Source organism: Abramis brama (genome assembly GCF_963993115.1).
Source record: "Abramis brama genome assembly, chromosome: 15".
NCBI classification, from domain to species: Eukaryota; Metazoa; Chordata; class Actinopteri; order Cypriniformes; family Leuciscidae; genus Abramis; species Abramis brama.
In genome coordinates, this window is record NC_139977.1 from 22,294,348 (window position 1) to 22,314,642 (window position 20,295).

The 20,295-nt window shown below is 37.0% G+C and overlaps 1 protein-coding gene across 1 annotated transcript in view; it reads left to right on the plus strand.

Moving 5' to 3' along the window:
* Positions 1–6,463: 6,463 nt before the first annotated feature.
* Positions 6,464–20,295, plus strand: part of LOC311096899 (transmembrane protein 132C) — a 150,355-nt gene continuing 136,523 nt past the window's right edge. The window contains exon 1 of the mRNA XM_084136313.1: positions 6,464–7,369. Coding sequence (XP_083992439.1) covers positions 7,321–7,369 — 49 coding nt within the window. The 5' untranslated portion in view covers positions 6,464–7,320. The remainder of the gene's footprint in view (positions 7,370–20,295) is intronic.

Genomic DNA, 20,295 nt, shown 5'->3' on the forward strand with positions numbered 1-20,295 from the left:
AAACATTCAGCCGCTTAATGTGCAATAGACTTCCTTCTTTATGCTCTGCAGCAGTTTTCTCTGCTCATTATAAACATGCAAACCCTGCAATTCAACAACCGTTGGCTTCCCTGCCATTCCCTCAGCTCACAGGGGTTAAGCACTTTCATATTTCACACTGACAGTGGCCAGGACCAAAGGGTAAACTCTTATGGGTAAACTTTCCTCCACACTAAGATTAGGATACATAGTTCTAATGAAGTTTATTGTGCATTTTTTTGTTGTGGTTTTCAAGGATGAATTAATATTTAGAGAGAAAATAACAGAAGAACATGCCATCCCTGGGCGAAGAAATTAGTAGGCTACATCACGCTTTGAATAAAAAAAAATATATATATCCCAAAGAAAAACATTCTAATATGCTGAAACAATGTGAGTGAATTAAGAATGAAAAGGCTGCTGCATATTTTTTATAACATTTCCTGATATACAAAACTGAATCCATCTTGCTTTCCACACGCTGCAGGTTTCCAGTACCAGCGGATGCAAAGCTGCCGCTGAGCATCACCGAGCCACCAGCATGCTTAACTGCAGACAGAGTGTTCTTTTCCGCACATGCTTCATTCTTCTTCCTCCAGACATACCGCTGATCCACAGGGACAACAAGAATAGTGTAAACACTGTTCCTTTAACTTTGAACTCGCAAACTATGCTTCCAACAGTGTCTCTAGGAAAATTTAGTGCCTTCGCTATCTTTTTGTACCTTGTTCCTTGTTTGTGAAGGGCGATGATATCTTGTCTTAAAACTTGATCCATATTTCTCACATGCACTTAAACGTGAAACTCAACAAACCCCTATAGCCAGTTCAGATATTTCACGTGTTCTAGATCAAACTAAGCTCTAACTAATGAAGCCCTTGATTAGTTGCATCAGACGCATCAGTGTGCTTGAGACAACACTTGTTTTTACAGATTTATGCTGTTGTGAGGGATTCTATTCAGGGGGTTGAATGATTCCTCAGAAACGCGTGTGTGTCTGGTTATACATCCCGTTTGCAGCAGGTCAAACAGTACTAAAGATGCTTGCTATGAAGGGGTTGAATAATTATGAGACTGCAAAAGTCATTCAAAGTTGCATTTTCAGTTGAATTTGGGGAAACCACTTGAAACATTTGTTGTGTTGAGCTATTTCAATGATTTTTGTTTGATTTCTTCATTGCAAACAGATGAAAGTCTGTACATTTTGGCAATAAACCTGATTTGCAATGGGGTTGAATAATTTTGATTACAACTCTATATATATTAGAAAATATTATAAAAAATTCTTCTAACAAAATATATTCTATTCACAGAAGCAAGAAAGTCAAATAGGTTCGGAAGGACATGAAGGTAAGGAAATGATGACAAAATATTTATTTTGGGTAAATACCCATTTAAAGCTTCCTGTTGGTAAAATTACACAAAAATGTACACAGTCTTCTTTTTTTCCATTTGGTTTTCCAATTCTACCCTTTTAAGCACCTGACTGACATGAACTGATATGGTTTCGCAGATGTTGGCTGTCTACCCTAAGTGTCACTGATTAGGTTAGAGAGGGGAGATTTAAAATGTGGGCCAGGGCTACACAGGGCACAATACAATCTATTTGTGTCCATCTTGGTTACTTTTGAGAAGGACTGTATACTTCACGGGTGAAAAGCTTTTGTGGCTCACAGTGCCAGTAGTTCAGATAGGAGAGCCGTAATCCACTCCCGTACCTTTTAACACTGCAGTAAAAAAGTAAGCACTGGTGCTAACTCTGCAGTTGAGGAGAAAGTGAGACCATATTCATTCTGTCAAATGCAATACATATTTCCTTTTCTAGTGACCCGTTTGTCAAATGGGTCAATTAAAATGCGATTTAATCACTACCTTTTAAAAGGTTCAGTGACAGAGCTCACATATGTGAAAATCACTGCACCTGAGAAGCTTGTCTGCACCCAAACATATTTATTTTATAACATGTTTTCATATTTATGATCCTCAAGTAATACGTGCATGTTTTACCCGCATTGGATGTCTGCGTTGTTGACATACAGCGTAATTAAACAGAGAACATAAACTCCCCTGAACTATTCATTATTATGGTACGTGTCTTATAATTCGAGTCATAAACTGTTCCCAGAGGCATCACATTAATTGGCTTGTACAACTTCTGGAACAAAAACGGGACTTTAGGCGAGCGTGTAAACCTAGAATAAATGACCACACCAATTAGCTTCTGTCATTAAGGTTATCTATTTTTACATGACACTAATAAAATAAACAGATTTAAATCCTAGCCAACACAGAAATCTCAATTAAGTCTTCGAGCTTCGTTCCATCAAAATTAGCAGACACCCAAGGGAAATTTGACCGATGACTGTAGCCAATAAAAACTGATGACAAAAACAACTGTTATAATTAATTATATTACATGGTTATTTCAATCATTGCAGGATTAATGGCCATGCATTCAAGAATAAAAGCTTGTCTGAGTCACAGAAAACATTGTATATACAATTCTTAAACATTGTATGGCATGCTCTGCAAACAGATATACAAATTTATAAAATTATTAAAAGATAAAATACAAAAGACAAGCAGTATTATCATACACAATACACTTAAAGTGCAAGTAAATTCCTTCCTTCTCTAAATTCTTTTTTTCTTCAGTACAGAACGCAGTTCTGTTATAAATTAAAGGTTCTTTATTGCATTGATGATCCATAAAGAACCTTTAACACCAATGAAACCTTTACATTGCAAAAGGTTCTTTATAGTGGAAAAAGGTTCTTTGGATTATTAAAATGTTCTTCTCACTAAGAAAAAGTTATTTTAAGAACTGAAGAGTTCTCCATTGGCAAACCCTGTGAAAAACCTTTTTTGAACCTTTATTTTTTTTTGCCCTCACATGTATTAACAAAGTGAATCTGACACTTTTACATTTTTAGAAAAACCCAAATTACAAATAAAAATATTACATTATTGTTGTATGTTTAAAACATGTTCACCACTTTAAAGTCAATGTGAAATGACATTTTACATCTGTAATGTGATAGCATTCAAAGGTTTGGGTCAGCAAGTTTTTTTTTTTTTTAAGAAATAGAAACCAATACATTTATTCAGCAAGAATTAATTCAATTAAAGGTACAATATGTAAGAATTGTGTATCAAAATATCCAAAAACCAGTTGCACAGTGTTATATATTTCTTTCAATTATGTACTTACATTATCCTAAATGTTTCCAAGAATCTGTAAATTCAGAGAAATTCACAATTTTAAATAGTGCCCGTCCCTTGTCGCCTGTCAATGACGTAATATCCACGTTATCCCTGGTTTCCGCTTGTACTGCCATAGTAACCGTGGCGACAGATGTGGACAACTGCATAACGTCTAGCGGCACGCTGTTGTTGTTTCGTTCAAACATTATGGATCATGACAAGCAGACTTTGGGACAAAAGGAGAAATAAAACGAGGATCAATATCGGCGTGACGTTTTCGAGATGCCGAGAGCTTCGCGGCAAACTTCGACTTGACAGAGCTTCTCGACTTGACAGAGACGCCACTCTTGTATGTGCTTTATTAGACAGGTGAGCAAATGTACATAAAACAAATCAATGTTATATAGCTCAACATGATGAAATGTTAGAATATGATCAGTATGTTATTCTAATGTTGATCTAGCTTAGGCTACTGCTAGTCTCATACAGCCAACAAACTAACACATAGAATAACATTATAACTTTCAACACACTCAAATGCAGTTTAGTATGATAGTGTAGACCAAGTGAAACAGCGCTGCGTTACCTCACAAGTTTAATTTGTTAAATAAACTGTGTGAGTAGTAATTCAGCACTTGTATTTGCAATTAAATGTCCTCATTCCTTTATATCCGTGGGACTAGCCTGTGGCACTGATATCTGTTGATCATTAGCAATCACGCCCTGCTTCATACCACGGTCATGTTAAAAAACATGAATGTATTCACTCATCCATAAACATTATTACCGTAGATCCATCAGCATGACGGCAAGTTCCATGATTCCACTTATCACTGTGTCATCAACCTACGCCTTCATCCTAAATCCTGTATCACGGTTTCAACAAAACTATTTAGCAGTACAATTCTTTTCAACATTGATAATTGAAAAATATACCTGAGCACCAAATCAGCAAATATGATTCTGAAGGATCATGTGATTACATGATCATAATAAGATGCTGTTTTTACAGTATTTATCATCAAATATATTCAGCCTTGCTGAGCATAAGTGACTTTCAAATACATTAAAAAATCTTAAAAAAGGCCCCAAACCTTTGAACGGCTTTGTATTTTCAAGACCAGGAACATGTGTTAAGAAAGTAAACAGTGCCAAATGTGTTTTCATGTTGCCTTTAGCATCACAGCAGTTGTTCCCATAACACTCCAGCACTATCACTGCATGAAGTTGTGTGAAGATCCTAATAGAGCATAAAAGAAACATGCAGCTGGCTATATGAATAATAAATTACAGCAGGCATCACAGGCTAAACCATCATGACATGTACTGACATGAATGTGTTGAAACCAGTAATGAGAAAAACGTTGTCAAAGAGCAAAGAGCTGCTAAAAGAGCAGGCCAGTTGAAACGTCTCCTCTGGAGAAAGGTCTTGCCCAGAGACTGATAAATGTTAATCACCTGACATGGGTCAAGGCAATCAACCTGATGAATACACTGAAATGACAGAAAAGATATGGCACTGAGTGCAAATGGAGAGAGTGTAAATGGGGTCAATACTCACTTAATTTCTTTGCAATGGTACTCTATATGAATGTTCTGTTTGTGTTAGCGGTTTGGTATGTTTTCTACTTCACAGTTTATTACAGGTGTCACATTGCAGCCAATTACAAAAGACTCTTTGTGAGCATGGTTGGAAAACTTTCAATACCCTGCCTAGAATTTGGCAAAGCAATTAATGTGTTTGCTAATTGGATGCCTGTGCATGTGGGTCTTCCTAAATGCCTCTTTCTTTCCAAATCAACACACATCTTCCCTCTGCGAACTGACAGTAATTGCTGACTTGAGCGGCAGGGGAGTCATCAGCTACTATTTCTGTCGATATCTCTATTCAGCATGGTGTGAGTGAGTACAAGGTTAAAGCCAGACCCTCACAGTGGGCCACATTAAATTTCCAACCTGTAGGAAGAGAAGTGTGTTTGATGGACTATTCAGTTACTCCAAGATGAGAATGATTGTAATACATTTTGATTAATTTTAGGATAGTAACTATAGGGTGCCAAAACATAATAATGTCAGTGGCAATCCTTAAACCAAACCTTTATGCTGGAATATTTAAATACATATTTGAATGTTTAAACATGTTTTTAATGTAATTTTAATGCATTTAGTGCTACGGAATGTTCCAACGAGCATTTTAGCAAAAGACAACCAAGCTGCCTCAACGCTTGCCTCATTAAACATTCATAAACTTTGCACACACAGACGCAGAAACTTTCAAACTGTTTGGTCTCAGGTCTCCATCCTTTCATGGCTGAGGGAAACAATTCAAAATCTCGGACAGCGACGACATACGAGTTGAGTGACGAATAAACACAATTTTATTTATATGCACAACCATAGCGGATCTATTTAAAGCTTTAAAGCTTTAAAGTATTGTAGTGATTGTGGGTAATATGGGTGTACGTGCATGTGAAACTTTCTGTTGAGTAGGCCTATGTAACGAGCAAGGTAAATTTCTCTATAGAGACCATTAGAGAAATTAATAATAATAATAATAATATTAATATTAATAATAATAACAACAATTAACCCCCGATTTTCCTTACGACGATACGTATTCGCCTACCTTAAATAGCTGCGCGCTTTACGTCGCAACATCAGCATAATGCCACGCATGGGAAAATCTTAAGGACACGAGTTTCACCACTAGAGGGCACTGTCACGCTTGTTGAAGCAAATGCAGTACAATAGGGTCCAATCACTCACAAACTACATCAACACCTGCATCATCACTCTTATTATAATATAAACATAACTCACTGCAATGGGATAGAATAATTTGTAAAATATACTTATAATACCCTCCATCTTTAGGACCAAGGCTCCTCCGTTCCGCAAATTTTAGACATGGGCCATATTGATCGATTCATCTAGCCTACTCCAGATTAACCATTCACAACAGGTGTATTAAAGTAGTTATTTCTTTGTTTGCAATGCATGCATCCACACGTAGCCTAGGCTACACATCGCTAGCAAACTATTCATAACAGTTCGAAAGAAGTTGACTCATTCATCTTATTTTATTGTAGGCTACATTATATTTTGAAGTTTAAATTGAAATTCTAAAGCCGCCCTCCCAGTTCAGCAGTATTTGCCAGTCAGAGAGAGAGAGAGAGAGAGAGAGAGAGAGAGAGAGAGAGAGAGTGTGTGTGTGTGTGTGTGTGTGTGTGTTTCATGACTCACTGTGCTTGTCGCTGCGGAACCCAAAGAGCAGGCGAAAGCACAAGGAATATTCACTGTGGACTTCATGGGTGAGAGAAAGAAGGAGCATTTTCACAGAATGATTTTTATTATTTCTTTCCATACATTGTTGAAGTTTATGACTTGCTTTTCGTCATCAAAACTGTGACGGGCGATACATGCACCGACAGGAGGACTACAATTTAATTTCTTAAAGTGTGTTAATAACTGTGGAAGCTCGGAGTAGCCTATATATTGCCGTCATCTTTTCTAAATGAGGACTTGTTTATGTAAAAGCACCTAATTGGTTCTTAATTACTGACATTTTCTTTTAAAAGTGACTTTATTCGTTAACGCGTGGACACCTCGCGCCTCCTGGAATTACAGTGGATTTTTGACATCTTAACGAAGCGTTGCCGAGCCTCACAAGCGATGTTCAACTTCCTTTGAGATTCTCCACCACACAGCTGCGTGAACTGAGGCTTATTTAGACGGATCACACATTCGCGACATACTGCTGTTAACAACAGACACTTGTAGCACTGCACTACAAATTTGGGACTTTTCAAGGGATATATTTTCTTAGTGTTTAATGTGCTCCTCAGACACTTCAGAAGACATTTAAAACCCACGAAACAGATCATGGCTGTCAAGATGTCAACATTTAGTAACTGCACCTCAGGAGAGACTCGTGTCGAGATGCTCGGAGGAGGAAACATCTAACCGATACTCTGTTTCTTGCTTGTAAAGAGATGAAGGCTGTGTGTACCGTTCTGTAGACCTTAAGGAAGATTTGTGGGTGGGAAAAAACTGACCCGTTCCCTTCTCCTTCCCCGACCAACTTCAGAGGAACTGAAGATGCTGCGTCTCAGCCTAGCTGGGCTCATATTGTTCATGCTTTGCAGAGGTGAGTCTGTCAGATCGGCAGTAACAGGTGAAGACCTGCATGCATGCTGGATCCGTGTCTTTTATTTTCCGAGCTAATTTCTTTCATCACCATATAAATGGTAATAAATGCACCAGCTCAGATATTCATCACATACAGTAGTAGCGTAAAAGGTGCTACTTCATGGTGTGTGAATCAATATGATTACAGATTGCTAGAGGTGCTCTTGACATGTTATTGATGACCGGTTATAAAGCAATTTAAGGTGGGTTCCAAATGACCATGGTTAAATGTGCTGAATATACAATTACCATATGATTTTTTGAACTAGAAGAGTGATGCAAAACTAATAATACTGTTCAGAAATTAAGAATACGCTGCATAGAAACACTTCACAAACACTTTAACACCTATCCATTTGTTTTTACATTACAGTTTGTCTTTAAGTAGGGATTTGAGCATTTGAAAATTCTTGAATCATTTACTCACCCTCATGTCATTCCACACCTGTATTACTTTCATTCTTCTGTAAAACACAATATAAGATATATATATATATATATATATATATATATATATATATATATATATATATATATATATATATATAAAATGTTTTGGTTCATACAGTGTAAGTCAGCTTTCCTCCAAATAACTCATACAGGTTTGGAATGACTCAAGGGTGAGTAAACGACAATTTTATTTTTGTGTTAACTATTCCTTTAAATAAGTTTTGTCATTGAGACTAGTTTGTTCTAACCTGTTTATTTTCTTGAAACTGTTACATGTGTTAACCTGTTCATATAATCCTTGAATGTAGTGTAGTTAGAGAGACTTGTCATGCTCGCCAGAACTACTTAAGTTATTATAAATACAGAAATCAATATATTTGAGTTTCCAGAATCATCATAGTGAGGCAAGCAGCTGCATCATGATTAGATGAACTAGCTCTTCCTGAACCCTCATTTAGAACTCCATTACTCTTCTAGAAGAGATGATTCAGGTCAAAAGGGCAGGAAAATGTCACATATAATCACACATATAAATAGTTTATTGCGTTCAGTGAGAGGAAAGATGAATTTCCTTGGACATTATCATTGCTTTTTTGCTCATTGCTCAAAATTAAAAGGGTGAATCATTTTTCTGAGAGAATGAATCACTCTAATTCTGTTGAGTGTGTATTTCCCGTGTCGTGTACACTCTGTGCATTGGGTTTGATTTGTCTGGCACGCCGAACAGGCTTGACAGACGCGGCACTGACTATGCCAACATCATTCAAATGCGCTTTAGGTTAGACGCTCAGTCTTATTCAGGTCACAAAATCAAACAGAGAAGTATATAAAACAACAAGCCGTTGATGCCGAAAGAACAAGAGGGTTCACGTCATTAATTTAGCAAAAAGCACTTTGAGCTATTATGAGAAACTTTATGAGGATCATAACATAGAGATGGAGGCCATAAACATGGAATCCTGAGAAAGTTGAAGTCATTACAGTGATTGGTCCACTTTAGATCAATGCATGGTCATTAGATTCAATGAGAAGCTTAAAAAATAGACTATAATCTTTATTTTTTTCTTTTAACTGGCTAGGAACCTCACAGAGGCACCTGTTGTGGTGCCAGTGGAAGGCAATGAGATGATGAAACAATAGTGGGTCCCCTGTGAGCCCATGCTGAAGTGCCAGCATCATTACCACGCACACTCACACAAACAACAAGACTATTAAGTGTGATTACAAGAGCTGTCTTTCTCGGTCTCACTGATCTTTGGCTATGGAGAGAGCGAGAGAGGGGCTGTAATCACCTTCCTCATAATTCAGGGTGGCTGCCAGCAGCCATATGCTGCTTCCTGCTCGACATCAATAAAAATAAACTGTGTTTTGTTGAACACGGTCCAAATAAATAAGTGTCAATCTGACAATCTCGGCTCGAGGACGGCAATTTAGACCTCCAAAATGATTAGATGGAGTATTATAATCATTGCCATGAATGTCTATGTTGATACATTTTTTGAGAAAATTCTTAACATTCTTGACAACCTCTAATTTTGTTCTTTCGTATGTGTATGCGTTGCAGGCGAAATATAATGTTGGTTCTATATTAAAACCTGGATTTTATTTCACTGAGCTTGTCACCATGCATTGAATAGATAGCAAAGATCAGATATGCACCATATGTTAATACACAAGTGTGCATTTATGTATCCTTTGTATTGCGAGCTCTGTGAAAAAAATCCACCCAAAAATGAAGTGAATGAAAAGTCCAACCAACACGAAGCGAAAAAAATGTTGAGTGTAAATATAAAGGTGTGGTCACATTTACCGTAGCTCTGCAAAATTTATTGGGCAAAATCCAATCATTTCAACAGAAATCCACATGATTGAGAGTTTCACGTAAGGGCGAAAAAAGTTCCACATGTTCAAGTCGTTCAACATAAAGCTGCTTGGTTTGAAATGTACTTCTGTGTGAGTGGTGCTTCATGCATCGCTACATTGACAAACTACTTTTTTCTGACAAATTTAATTAATGTGCCGGCACCTTTATTCATTCTATTCTTTAAAAAAATGGTTAATCTAAATGATATACCATTTTGCCCAATATTTGTGTTTGCTATGTGTTTTTATGCTTATTAGAGTATTGGGACCTTAATCAACACGCCAACTCTATTGAGATCAGTTCTGAATCAAGTCTGTTGCACATTTCGCATGAGGAATGCTATTGGTATGGTACTTTTTATCAGTATCCATTTTAGTTAGGATGCTGCATTAGAAGGCAGCAAAAGGTAATAGGCAGCAAGGCAGTTCACTCGATTCCAGTGGGGGTTGCAAAAGAGAACTATGCACTGTAATGTTTGATTCTGAACCATTTTCCTTTCACGCTGCCGGTTGGGGTCTCCTGTGACACTAAACAAGACATTTATATTCTAATCTCTGGAGATACAACAACAGATGTTTGTGTTCTTCAGAACACAATTTACAGTTTGCATTATATTAAATCAGAGTTTAGCTTTGACCATAACTTCCAATTTGTGCGGTTTGAATAAGGAGAACATTTGTGGCAACATTGCAAAAAATATCTGCTCCCCCCACCCCCCCAAACTCTCATGTGAATGAAAACACGATGGCTTGGATCTAGCGGTGTAAAGCAGCAGAAAAATGCATACATTATCATGAAAGCCAGAGCAGACTCCCGCCAGCTTGCTGTTAGCAGTGGGAGTATCGCACGCGCCTCCCCAGAATAGGGCTGAGAGTGCTAGGCTCATGCAACGAGCACACATCACTACTACAAGACAATATCAGAGCCAGAGAGATGGGTGCAACTCAGTGGGTGGTCTGGACACATTAGCTAACAGAGCATTAGTCAAACAACTCACCCGCCATCTCGCTCTCCCTTCAAACTCAGCAAGAAGGAGTGAGGGATCAGATCACACCTCTTCCTCCCCCTGACAGCTTCGCTCTCTCTCGCTTCTCGCATGATTCTCGCTTCTTTTTCCAAGTGTCTTGTTGCATGAGGGTCTTGGCGATCGTTGTGCTGTTGATGGGATGACAAACATCTCAGCAGCCTTAAAGGGTACATAATTACTTAGACAGAGAGCCCCTAGCATAGGCATTTGGAATGGAATGAATTGTGCCCCCAATGATGCATCTTAAAAAATAATAATAATAATTTAAACTAATTTAGCATGAGAGTAAATTGAGCGCTGAGCGCTTCAGGGTTCCTGTTAGAGAAGTTTCTAGTCATGCAGGTGATGATGAACTTTTAATGATTTACAGCTTTACAAATCCTTATTTGAAAAAAAAAAAAGTTTTAAAAGCCTTGAAATTTGAATGTTTAGATAGATAGATAGATAGATAGATAGATAGATAGATAGATAGATAGATAGATAGATAGATAGATAGAAAGTGAGAAGTTAACATATCCAGTTATGGGTTATAGAATTTAAAATGTTTTCTTTTGGGAATTAAGCAAAGATATTTTTTTTGTGATCAATATTTTTATTTTAAGTTATCATACCAGAAACATATCAAAGCTCACTGAACTATATACAGACAGATGCCATGAAAACGGTCCATGTATAAACAGAAAAAAATAAAAAAATAAAAAATAAAAAAATAATAATAATAGGATTACAGAGAGAGGGAGATGTAAGATGTCAAAATCTCAGTTTATCTAACAGAATGTCCGCGATTTTTGTCCAGCTCTGAATAGTATTGTCCTTTGCGCCATTGACCCTGGCAGTGGTACCTTCCAGCAATACAATGTCTCTGAAATAAGATAGCCAAATGAAGTTGTTGGTATGGATGGCTCTATCCATAGCTTTAAAATAGTATTTTTGGCAGCAGTACTTGCTGTCAGTAAGGTCCTTTTTTTGATGAGCATTCAACTGAAGAGCGGAGTCATCTAAAAGTAGAAGTAACAATGGGTCTTGAGGTATATCCAAATGTAGGATTTCCGAAAGAACAGTACTTACAAAGGTCCAAAAAGGAACCACCGTTGGGCATTCCCAAAACATGTGCAAATAAGAACCTACTGTAGATGTGTTGCATAGATGACAGTATGGATCAGATCTAACCTTCATCCTATATAATACACTGGGAGTAATATAAGCCTTATTAATACATTTATAATGGATCATCTGGTGAGCCAGGTTCTTAGATGCAGTGAAACATCTGGCCCATACCACATCCCAGTTAGGTTTAGCTAAACCATCCCTTTCCCGGGAGTGGACAGCTGGAATATATGAGTATTGCAATACAAGAATTAAATTATAGATCTTAGAAACTAAGCCACTAGAGGAAGATCTAGGGGCCAGCCATTTCCACAATGAATGTGGTAAAATGTTAGTGGTCCAAGGAACGCCATATGCTTTCAGGGCTGACCTCAGTCTTAAATATAAAAAAAAGGAAAAACCAGGTAAAGAAAATTCTGAGCTTAATTCCTGAAACGATTTGATGCCTTTTTTACAGCAAAGATATTTTTAAAAGCAGTTCTCATCCTCAGTAAGAGGCTTATCAAAAATCTCCCCAATCAGACGATAACATTTCAAAAGAAGAAACCACATTTAAAGTTCGGCTGCAATTATATGTCTGGCCTCAGATGTAAAAAATATTGACTATGACTCGTGCAAAGATAATTGTAAAACCAATATGTTCAAAAATGTTCTTTTGAACAAAATCAAACCATCTGAGTTTTCTCATGGTTCTAAGCCATTTGCCAATTTTCGGCAACGTGGCCTCAGGGAAATTAATTGTGCCTAAGGCTTCTCCAATTTCAGCTGTAGAATTGACATTTTTTTCTTTCAACTTTTAGAAGTCATTCGCCCCCAAAATGGATAATCTTCTGCAAACTGAATTCAGGAATAAAATGTTTTTGCCGTCATTTGCCGTCTACGGTGATAATTTTGAGATCCATTTATTATGGTAATAGCAACAGGATTTTCAAAGCACTTTCAGCTGAATTCTCATGCAATTTCTACATCCATTCAAATTTTAGAAAATGCTCAAGGTACAGAGCTATTTGATTCAGATTTTTTCCAGCCCACCTTTAACTTAAGATCATCTGTCATCTCAGCACTCTTTTCAACCTGTGAAATATAAAAATAAATAATTTTATATCCTGCTTAAAATAAATTATGACAAGTAATTAAGTGCAAGGAGGTTGTTACATGTACACAACCAAAGCTCGGTGAGAATATTATATTTCCACTTTCATAGTTTTTCTTACAGATGTACTGCAAGTAAGCTCACCATATAGAATTAATACATCTAACTCAACATTCTGTGAATTTTATTCAAAGTCAAATGTCGCGTCTCAATTTGCATACTTGTGCACTATTCTATTGGTATTTAGTGAAAGTGTTCACACTGAAAATTCCAAATAGAAAAAGTACACTTTAAATACCCAGATAATGCGCTTAATTAACTGAAGTGTGGAATGTTGGACACACAGCGGTGGATGGGGGGAGATATCAGATTAAATAACCGTATAAAATTCATACACTACAGGTTGAGAACCTAGTGCATAAGTACATAGTGTATAAGAGCACAGTATGGTGCTTCATTTTGGACACAACTAAAGTGTGTGTTTTCATCAAACTGCATTTTTAAAGTCTCATTTGTTTTGTAACTGAAGCTCTAGCTCTGAATTTATGATTTGACATGGATAAGCACAGTCTAGCAATTATCTTTACACCATTATCCTCTCTTTCCCAATGTTTCTGTATTAAGTTAACACTTGTGCCAGCAGGGGGGCAGGAAAACTTGCTGACCTCTGCTTCATTTACATTATTATTTGCCAAAGCATGGTCTCTGCTCCTCGATAAGATCATTCTAGCTTCCCCTCTTCTCGTCTTGCATCCTACTCTGACCCTCATTTTTGCCCTTCACCTCACTTTCAGATTTAATTAACAGCACTAAACAGGGGTTCACTTGGGTTCAGGCAGCCTAAATCTAAATGGAAGCGAATTGCTTCTCTACTTCTGTGCTTCCTCCACCTTCAACTCCTATATTACAGCCCACAGATAAAGCAACACCCTCCATACTCATCTCATATGGCACCAACTAGGCAATTACCTTTCCCAGCTGCTCCCCTCTGGTTCCTCCTGGTTAGTGTACCATGGTTCCCTTTTCAAAGTCAATCTTTAATCCGAAATAGCCACCAAGATCGGAGTGTTACTCCAATACGACCAATCATTTTTTTCAGTGTTGGGGAATCTATTTTAAAACTTTAGCTTGTGAAGCTGCTCGTAGTATACAGTCATGCTACAAAAAAGAAAAGAAAAATCCAAACAAAAAGTAGCAAAATTTATTTAAGGGGCAAAATCATTGCATATTTACAGCTATAACATTTATTTTTGTGCAGATAATATAATATGTAATTTAATCAGAGCAGTATTTAGTTGTCTTAAAAATTTAATTTGGCTTTTTGAATTAAACTTGGGATTTGGGTGGCTGGATTAAATTTATAATATATAATGTATGCATATATCACACACATATATTAGTTGAAATAATTCACTATTTTCATATATATATATATATATATATATATATATATATATATATATATATATATATATATATATATATATATATATATATATATATATATATATTCATACACACACACACACACACACACACATACATATATATATATATATATATATATATATATATATATATATATATATATATATATATATATATATATGTATATGTTTCACAAGTTCACCCTTACATCAATTAAACAGAGTAAAGATTATGCGTATTTGGCGTGCTGTCCGGGGGAGGGCTCCGAGCTCGGAAATTTTGCCCGAACCCAGAGTACTCCCCTGTTGTTGTAAGAGTATTTAGGACTAGAAGTGAGGAGATGGGGTGGTGGAGGGATGCTATTAAATTGTCAACGAACGGAGGTAAGTTTGCAGTATATATATACACCTCTTACCTCGTTGATTGGGTTGATTAACAAAGTGTGGTCCACTCGTGTCTAATTAGCAGAGCCGGACAGTAACGGAGTACATTTACTTGAGTACAGTACTTAAGTACAATAAAAATCTCAGAAACCCTCAATTTGTTGTTTCCCTCTCAAACGCGATTGGATTGTGCAGGCGCCACTGATTGGGACAGCCTATCAGCAATCACCTTCAGGTTTCCGCCAAAGTCAACTCCATGGTCAGATTTAGATAAGAGACGAAACCATGGATGAAACAATGGATGAAGATGCAGCAGGTCCATCCCGGGAAGGTGCCAACCCATGGCCCCACCTCACCAGACTATTTCAATTTTCTGAACAAGTTAATGATAGTTTTCACTTCAAGTGTTTGCTGTGTTTACCAATGTAAGCGCTGTGGCAGTAGTAATGCAATATTTAGAAAATGTACTCTTGTACTCTTGATACTCAAGTACTTTTAAAAACAAGTACTTCAGTACTTTTACTTAAGTAGACGTACTTTTACTTGTACTTGAGTAAAATTTAGCAAGGGGTATCTGTACTTTTACTCAAGTAATGAAGCTGTGTACTCTGTCCGTCTCTGCTAATTAGGTTTGATTGTCTGAATGTGCTCCACATGTGTTTAATTAGGTTTAATTATCTGAACGTGCTCCTCCCGAACTTTGTTAATAAAACATAATTTATGCATGTATATGTATATAGCACAAGCTAATCTAATTAAAAAACAACTACTGTCGCACTACTGAAAAGTTATTGCCTCACTCTTTTTAGTTAACTGCTCACAAACACTGATTTCTCCTGTTCTTGCAGTGCTATGAAGTCTGGCTTACGTGAGCCTTTCAATGTAATACAGTCAATTTTTAATACATGATTTAATACATCAAACCTTTTTCTTTTTTCATCAAACTCCCTGGTTCTCTGATTTACCCACCCAGCAAAAAATGGGTATTTCTGTGCATCACAATCTCTGTATTCAGACAACCTCATTAAACCCTACACTATCACTGAAGAACCCTCAGAACCATCACTAAGCATCGGGCTGGTGCCGCCACTGGTCTGCTTTAAAGTGTACCGATAAATCCGATTTTAAAAGGCCCACATGGGGAACCGGAGACCAGGCCAAAGCCTGCAGATTAAAATTGAGCTGTAAAATCACTTTGTTTCGCTGTGGGCTGCCATGGGTTTTGGCTCCACACAGTACACTTGCTGTAGGTAATTGGGCTCTCTCCGCCACTGCATGTAATCTCCATAAACACAGTGCTTTTGCCCCTCAGGACGAAGGCGGGTCTTTTTTGTTGTTGCTGGAGGAGAAGGTGCTGTGTCTCTATGCAGGGCTAACTGATGTGGAGGACAGTCTGCTTTGCTTGATTGCCTCTTGTCTTTGATTGTGCGGTATGAAGTGGCTTTTTGGCTTAATTGCTATAGAGTTAGCTGAGCTTGTTTTTTCCTGCGTTGAAGTAAAATTTTTTAGACCTGAAAGGAAAAGGGAAACTACAACGTTCCTTCACAACTCGGGCTCCTGTGCAGTTCCTTTCACTCGTTTGCTATGATTTTTACATTATTGAGTATCACAATTGAAAGAATGATGAGATAGATTTTGTTTAAGGGTCTCAAACAGCTCTGTTAGTTTAAAAAAACTTGTTTCAGCATCGACATGAAGAGCTTTCAGCATGCCACAGAAAAAAAAAGCTCAACTGAATTTGAGCTTTCATCGATTTTACTACCTTTGCAAGTGAGAAAAACAGCGTAAATTCCATTTGAAATAAACGGAAAGCTACATTTTTTTTGTTACAGGTTGTATCGAATTTAATTATTTTGCACGTCTAAGAGAATCATTACCCTCCCTTCTCATTCTATTGTTATAGATTTCTTATCAACTTTTACATGCTAATCTGATTAATATGCCAAATGAAATTTGCATTTGGTGCAGATTGACCATCCATGTTATGAACCTCTTAATTAAGATGAATGTGATAATCTAATAATCTTATAAATTATATGGATTTGGCATGTTAATCAAAACAAGGAGTTGTTTTTTTCTTTACTGCCCGTTATTCTCCACTGGCATTTGTTTCTGTAATTTCAAGGTGGAAAAGTAGATTAGATATTTGACTACCAGCTAGAATTTTATGGCATGATATAAAGCTAACCTCAGGTGCAGTTTAGTAATATTTTCCCTTATTAAAAATGTTTTGCACGCAACAAAATTAATCATATTTCTGACAAATGTTTAAAATGATGGACACTCACATGAGATCGAGACTCTAGGCAAATCCGTGGTCTAGAAGAAGCAGGTTTTTTTTGTTTCTTCTTGGATGCGATGATGTAATCACATGACTAGCTGGCACTGGCCTCTTGAAATTATACTAATACATTTGTTATTTACTACAGTTTATATTAAATGGGTTCAATTAACAATATACCAACAAAAAATCTACACATTAAAGACACCGGATTAACCATATAGAGGGAGTTGTTGAGTTGAACAGCCCAGCACAAAATCAGCGCTAATCTGAACATTAGTGTTGCGAAGAAAAGAGCTAACAATTTTACTTAAAGGTACACTATGTAACTTTTGGCCCTCTAGCGTTAAAAAACAAAACTGCATGCATATTGTGGAAGAACATTGGGGGCCCTATTTTAACGATCTGAAACGCAAGTATCAAGCGCGTAACGCAAGTAACTTTGTGGGCGGGTCTTGGGCACTGTTGCTATTATACCGGCGGGATAAATGACTCTTGCGCCGACGCAAATCTAAAATGGGTTGGTCTGAAGTAGCTTCATTATTCATAGGTGTAGACCGACGTTCTCGTCAGGGCCGTAAAACACAGAGAAGTGACATTGTATGGGGATGGGAGAAACCCACCCAAATTAGCTTCGGTTAAACAGGCGTATAAAAATTTGGGTAAATGTGTAAGCTAGATTTATGCCTATTTTTTCACATCTTCATGGACACAACAATGATTTCCCTCGTGTGTTAATATTTTTCCTTGTAATAATGTATGGTTTTCTAAAAATGAGAACTGCTGCGTCTGTGTGTAGATGAGATAAGAAAAGTGTATGCGCGTTGTGCACACGCTACATTGATTATGGCCAAGCATGCGCCCTTAAAATAGAATATGAATAACATGCGCAACGCAACGCAACGCAACAGATTTTTTACGAATATAAGACTGACCTGATGGAAAATGCTATATCTAATGTAAATGCAGGCAACGATACACTAGCTTACTTGATCTTTCACAATACTCTACTCTGAACAATATCAACGAGAACTATGTTTACGTTGCTAAGAGTGGTTGCTAGGGCTTTTGTGTAGTGATACCGAGTGATAGAAATAGCCGTGTTTTATTGTGAATAAAACACAGCTATTGACCAATCAGAATAAACTGAATCAAGGACTGGAACTAACCGTTTTATAAATATAATTATATAATAAAATTAATAAATCATTTTATTTTTTGTCACCGTACATCTGGTAGAAGAAAGTCAGGTAAAGTTATCTGCGTGCATGCGCATGTCCCCCGATTAATCATAATCCGCAGCTGATCCTTAAAGGGATAGTTCATCCAAAAATTTTTATTCTGTCATCATTAACTCGGCCTCAAGTTGTTCCAAACCTTGTACGAATTTCTTTCTTCTACTGAACACAAAAGAAGATATTTTGAAGAATGTCGATAACCAAACTGATGGGCCTTTTTGACTTCCATATAGCATTTCCCCCCACCGTAAGTTACTGGGGCCCATCAACGGTTTGGTTACCCATATTCTTCAAAATATATTTTGTGTTCAACAGAAGAAAGAAATTAATACAGGTTTGGAACAGTGTGAGTAAATGATTATTCATTTCTCTCGTCTGTCTGTGGTTTATTTCAGAACGCTCTGAAGAAATAAAAAACTTTTTTTCAACAGCGCCAAGCAAACGGTATTTAAAAAAAAAAAAATAGTAGCATAATGCATCCATACATTTTAATATATGATAATATAAAATCTGAGAGGATGAATAATAGCCAGACAAAAATAAACAAAACAAATCTATGGGGATTGGTTGAAATCACGTCAGGTGGCACCGATTTGCCAGGCACGAGCCCAGTAGCCCTATAATGATAAATCCTCTGGCGAGCGAGAGTACAGTATACTAACTAATCTGATAACATTTCCCTCAAAATATTTCAGCAACTACGTTGTGTCTCGTTTTCTAGCGCCTGTTTAGAATCAGAACTAGCGATGTTCAATTAGTGATTGAATCACTTTTGTGAGTCAGTTCTTTTCCACGATTCAATCAAACATGTTATCGGTATGTGGTATTCCTTGCATATACTCTGTCTATTTGATTTCATATGCTTGGTAGTTTTGCCATTGCTACGTATTTATTATTTATTTGTTATGCTACACTACCATGTCAATTTCTCTGTTAATTTTGCTATTACTGTTAAATTGATGCTTGCCACATCTGTTTGTTCATTTGCTTGTTGTTGTCTGTTTTGTTTTTGTTTTCCTAAATGGAAAAACCAATAAAAAATTGATCACAAAAAAAAAAAAAAACACTAAATATACCATCCATGGCATTACCATATGTTGTTTGGAGTACCATGTAAATGAATATGTTAATATGCTAAATTTCGAAACCATAGTTCAACTTAAAACTGGTTAGCTTCTTCTTTTTGGCAGGATTTGGAGATTCTTCTGAAATGTATAACATTATATTTACATATTTTTTCAGAAGATGTGCTCTTTTTGTTTTATTTTTATTTTGTATTTAGTTTTTGGAGTGTTTATTTGCATAGCCATTTATGATTCCCATACCATGCACTTTGCATATTTTCATGTTAGCATTCGTGTTAATGTATGTTTAAATTGCTTTCTATTTTTGCACTCATACATTTTTAGAATTTGCTTAATGGAGCATTACTGGCATGGATTTAAAATGCTGCAGTGCTTGTTATAAAGAAAATATTTAGATTATCAATAATCTCAATTGTTTGTTACACTAGATGAATTGACAGCTATGGATAGGATCTAAACACTGAGTACACCTTGCAGCCTCCTCTTGATGATGAATGGTGATAGCTGGCATGCTGTTGACATTTCGAATCGGCGCAGACATTGAACGCGTGTCTGTTTTGTTTTGTGAAGACATCTACACCGACTCTGCTAGCAGTGAAAAGGCCACTGAAGGCATTGAAATGGATCAGACAGCCCGAGAGTGGAGGATGAGGAGGGAAGAAAAACTGAAAGGTAGTCCCGGAGGGACCAGGGCCCCATTGCAGTGGCCCCCACAGTGAGAGAAGGATTGAAAGGATGCATCTCAGGAAACTGTGACTCAAAGTGTGAGGAAATGCACCATGAGTGAGTGCTGTCAGAATCAGGCAGGGAATTACAGACGCATGGAGCATAACTCTAAACACATCTCAGTATTACAGAGTCCCATAGTGTGGGACTTGTGTTAATAAGGTCTTAGCAAATGATTGAGCATTATTATCACTGATTACAGT